This window comes from Limulus polyphemus, unplaced genomic scaffold (genome assembly GCF_000517525.1).
Source record: "Limulus polyphemus unplaced genomic scaffold, Limulus_polyphemus-2.1.2 Scaffold12001, whole genome shotgun sequence".
NCBI lineage: Eukaryota > Metazoa > Arthropoda > Merostomata > Xiphosura > Limulidae > Limulus > Limulus polyphemus.
Genome location: NW_013677611.1, coordinates 1 through 4,966, shown reverse-complemented (window position 1 = coordinate 4,966; position 4,966 = coordinate 1). Strand labels below are relative to the sequence as shown.

The window sequence follows — 4,966 nt, the reverse complement described above, 5'->3', positions numbered from 1 at the left end:
TTTCTAGTGCTTTTTTTTTACTTTATTATAAATGAATACACAGTTAGATTCGTGGTTCATATTTCTAGTGTCTTTTTTTTTACTAGTTTATAAATGAGTTCCCAGTTAGATTCGTGGTTCATATTTTCTAGTGCTTTTTTACTAGTTTATACATTAATACATCAGTTTAAATTCCTTGTCTTGTTTCTAGTAATTAAATTTCGTGATGTTTCTCTTAGGATTTCCTTAACGTTCACCTACTACGGTATAACACTACTGTCTCCAGAAGTGATTCTACATGGAGGGTTGTCTTTTAATGGTAATTAATACTAACTTCCTGTCATAGCAAGCAAGCTACATATAATAAATCAAACCGGCAGTAGCTAATTTAGTATACTGTTCTTTGGTTCTTACAAATAAAGATTAGAATGAATCTTTCGATAAATTGGGTACCCTTGATGTTGGCAATATTTTCGGTCGTAATCCCAATAATACCTCACGAGGTTTGGCCAGCTTGGAAGATTTAGACTAGCCTTACATCCATATACTAAGCTAACAATGCAAAGTAATATTTTATAATAAAGCTTTGATTCTAAAAACATTGAAAGTAATAAACATAGATATATATATATATATATATATTAAACATACTAACCAAAATTATTAATTAAAGTAACATGAAAGCATATATTACGTACGGAACATGTAAAACCTAGTGTTTTGCTTCATATGCTATTGTTGATTTAATGTTTCTCGAACATTCTCGGCCTTTCAGCCGTAGGAGCATTACAATGTAACGATGAATCTTACTATTCGTTGGTAAGCTCCTTCCTAACATATTTTGTGACCAATGAAAGGTCATTAAACGGCTCCGACAGTGTAACATTAGAATAGCCTGACATCCAAGATAATTTACTACGACATATGCTACTGTTTAGCTGTAGTGCTGTGTAGCGAAAAGTAATGTTGATAAAGGTACAAAATAATTGTTTGTTTGTTATGACTTTCGCACAAAGCAACACGGGGGCTATCTGCGCTAGCCGTCCCTAATTTAGCAGTGTAAGACTAGAGGGAGGGCAGCTAGTTATCACCACCCACCGCCAACTCTTGGGCAACTCTTTACCAACGAATAGTGGGATTCATCGTCACATTATAACGCCTTCACGGCTGAAAGAGCGAGTATGTTTGGTGTGATGGGGATTCGAACCCTCGACCATCAGATTGCGAGTCGCACGCCCTAGCCACCTGGCCATTCAAAATAATAAATAAATAACTAATTAATTATTAATTTACCTCAAATCTTAACGTGTTTTGCCCCAAGTAAAGAAAACGAATAAGGCATAAGTTATTGAAACAACTTCTATAAAAAAAAAAGTACAATTGTGAAGAAAACAAATATATAACATCAAGACAAAAAATATATATATTTAGGAACAGTAGACGTCGCTGATTTCTAAATCTTACACGTACACCTTTTTTGATATGTGGTTAGCTGAGATCTTTAATACATTCACATAATGTTGTTTTGGAGTGTTAGAATTTTTTCAATTTATACTTTATGTTGCTTTAAATGATAATTGTACAGTCTCAAATCCTTGTTTGATAATAACGTTGATTTTTTTTTTTTTTTTGCAGCTAGCCAACCAGAAGAAACTGAGATGCAGAATACGACCGTTAACACTAGTCTTTCACATAATTACCTACCATGTAAACCATTTACGATACTTGACTATCTAAACTTACTTTGGATTACAGCAGCAGAATTGCCTGGTAAGTTTTTACGTATTGCTAAGTTCTTACTAATAATTTCAAATATTACTTACAACAGCTTCCAAATTTCTATTATGATAATACTCGGTTTTTGTATGTTCTGAAAATGAGCAAACGTGCACTTCAATGGATGTAAACAATAGTTGGTTATAAATATACTTTAGTAGACATTTTCTACAACAACGTATTAAACGATTTTTATATGTGTGTGTGTTAAAAATTTATTTTCTTTATCACCAGAGGACCCAAAACCCCATAAATTATATTTACACTTCACCACTATATTAGGCCTAACTGTATTTCTTTGATTTCTTGACCCAAGCTATCCTGATGAGCCCTGAATAGGCAAAACTATAGTCCACAGCAGAGGGTATGGCTCGTCAAGGAATACATTAGGCCTGTACTTCATATATTTTATTTCCAGTTTCACATCGGGTGAAGAAAGAAAATAAACCTTTAACATACATATACAATAAACAGTTGGTCCCCTGTATAATACTGAATTCGACAAAATGTCATAATATTATTCCCATACCTAAATTAGTTTAGGTTACTATATGGTAAAATGGACTCAAAACCCCATAGATAAAATATATTAAACTCTTACCAAAATTTTTAAAAAAGGTCTGTTAGATTAGAATTATTGGATATTATTCTAGAAATCCTGTATTTAAAGAAGTACTGTTGCAATAAATATACTAATTTGACCGAAATTGTAATGTTCTTCGATCTTTAATAAAGTTTTGAACATATTTTTTTTGTTTGGTTTTTCAGGTATAGTCCTCAGTTGGTTCCTAGTCGAAAGATTCTTCAGAAGAAGATTAATGTTACTGTTTTTCTTGGTTTACGCTGCGTCCGTTTCGTTATTATTGGTAGACAACTTACCGTAAGTATATGTAAATAACGAGAAGATAAAACAAACTTCACAAGATTGGTGAGGATATAGAATAGTATACAAGCAAAAGTACCCGTCCCCAGTGAGGCAAAAAATTTAAATTAATATAACAATTTAAATTATTTCAGAGAAATTAAAAGGGTTAATTGTGTTGCACTCTTGGTTTCACTCCGAGCCAAAGTTCTGAGCTACTTATACCACCCACCACGAAAAATAATTGTTGAGCATTTCAGTTATGCTAAGAGCCACTCAACAATAACATACGGTAAATCTACACTCTTCTTCATTTCACATTTTCTAAGCAGTAACTGAACCTTCACTGATTTTTATTTTCCATTTTTTAAGCAGTACCTCGACCTTCACTGTTCTTCACTTACTCATTTCTAAGTAGTAACTTGGACTTTCCTCGCTTTCAGTTACTCGTTTCTAAGCAGTAACTTGGCCTTCATTGTTTTTAGTGACCCATTTCAAAGCAGTAACTCGGCCTTCATTGTTTTTAGTGACCCATTTCAAAGCAGTAACTCGGCCTTCACTGTTCTTCAATTACCCATTTCTAAACAACAAATTGGCCTTCCCATGCTTTAAGTTACTCGTTTCTAAGCAGTAACTTGGCCTTCATTGTTCTTAGTGACCCATTTCAAAGCAGTAACTCGGCCTTCACTGTTCTTCAATTACCCATTTCTAAACAACAAATTGGCCTTCCCATGCTTTAAGTTACCCTTTTCTAAGCAATAAATTGGCCTCTCTTGTTTTTCAGTTATTCCTCTTCAAGCTGTAACGTTTTGTATTTGGTTGTACAGTAAAGCTTGAAAAATCCTCAAGACGCAGCGCCATGTAGATCGTAATATGTTTAAACGATTCCCAGCACGCACAGTTTATTTTTCCATTGTAAAGTGAAATCTGATCGAAAGTGACAAAACCTGCAACTGTTAATTATTCATCTACATTATCTTTAATATTAATCATCAGTTAATATATACTATTATTGATTATTTCAAAAAAAAAAACAAAAACAAAAAAAACAGTTAAACATTCATGGAATTTTGGATTGGGAATGATTTGAAAGATATTATGGTTATCCAGAAAAACTTGGTCTTTTTTTTAACCTTTCTGCAAATGATTGTTTGTTTGTTTGTCTTGAATTTCGCACAAAGCTACACCAGGGCTATCTGCGCTAGCCGTCCCTAATTTAGCAGTGTAAGACTAGAGGGAAGGCAGCTAGTCATCACCACACAACTCTTGGGCTACTCTTTTACCAACGAATAGTGGGATTGAACGTATTTTTATAACGTCCCCACGGATGACAGGGCGAATATGTTTGGTGTGACGGGCGAGTCGAGCGCCCTAACCACCTGGCCATGCCAGACCTTTTGCAAATGAAATCAAGGTTTTAAACCATTTTACAGTTTTCAGTAAACTGTGAAATTAATTCTTTTTAGAATCAACAAGACTCTTAAATAATGCATGACTTTATGTGTGTGTGTGTGTGTGAAACATTTCAGTCACGCGAATAATATTTTGGTGCTACTATAGCGTGCAGTCTACACAGATACTATCGTCATCACAGTTTTAATGATTCACTAAAACATCGTTTCTTGCTAAATATTTTATATCTATCCACGTTTTAGTTCAACAAATAATAATAATAATAATAACTGAATAAGTTGTGTATTCCAAAAGACTACCTTATATTTAGGTTATAATTGTGTTGCACTTGATTGTTGGAATTTATTTCATCCCGATCATATTTGCCCCCAAAACGTCATGTAATGGTATGTTTTACTTTATTAGTTTAAAAGCGTTACTTATAATAAATGCCGCCAGTTGAAAATAAACGAAAGTTAAAACGGTGATGATGATGATAGTATCTGTGTAGACCGTAAGCTATAGTTTAAGAACTGACCGAGTTTTTTTTTGTATGGTGTTTTTATAGGACAGCGATTTCTCTGATCTTATTGTTTGTGGGGAGAACTTCTGTTATGGGCTGTTTCCAGATTTATGTTTTGTACACGTTAGAGGTACGTGCATTGTTATCTGTGTATGTGTATAGTGTGTACGATATTTATATTGTTATTATCCGTAAAAGGTTTCGATTGCAGTAAAGTGAGCAGTATTGTTGTTGTGGAATCTTTTGGATTAACCAGCAGAGTTGAAAGTCGGGCCGTATAAGGAAAGGAGGTTCTTGGATCTCGGGCCCTTTGAGTTGCAGTTATCGGATCGTGAAAAAAACTAAAACAGATCCACAAACAACAAATATTTAATGGCATCGTGATAATATTATACAAAACAATGCAGCGTAAAGTTTGTTTGTTTGTTTTGAAT

General features: G+C 33.7%; 1 protein-coding gene across 1 annotated transcript in view; it reads left to right on the top strand.

The window, feature by feature from the left end:
* LOC106476893 (synaptic vesicle 2-related protein-like) overlaps positions 1-4,662 on the top strand; it is a gene marked incomplete at its 3' end in the record, with an annotated part of 8,410 nt that extends 3,748 nt beyond the window's left edge. The window contains exons 4-7 of the mRNA XM_013937510.1: positions 219-298; positions 1,615-1,749; positions 2,524-2,635; positions 4,578-4,662. Of these exons, the coding sequence (XP_013792964.1) occupies positions 219-298; positions 1,615-1,749; positions 2,524-2,635; positions 4,578-4,662 (412 nt within the window). The remainder of the gene's footprint in view (positions 1-218; positions 299-1,614; positions 1,750-2,523; positions 2,636-4,577) is intronic.
* Positions 4,663-4,966: the final 304 nt, after the last annotated feature.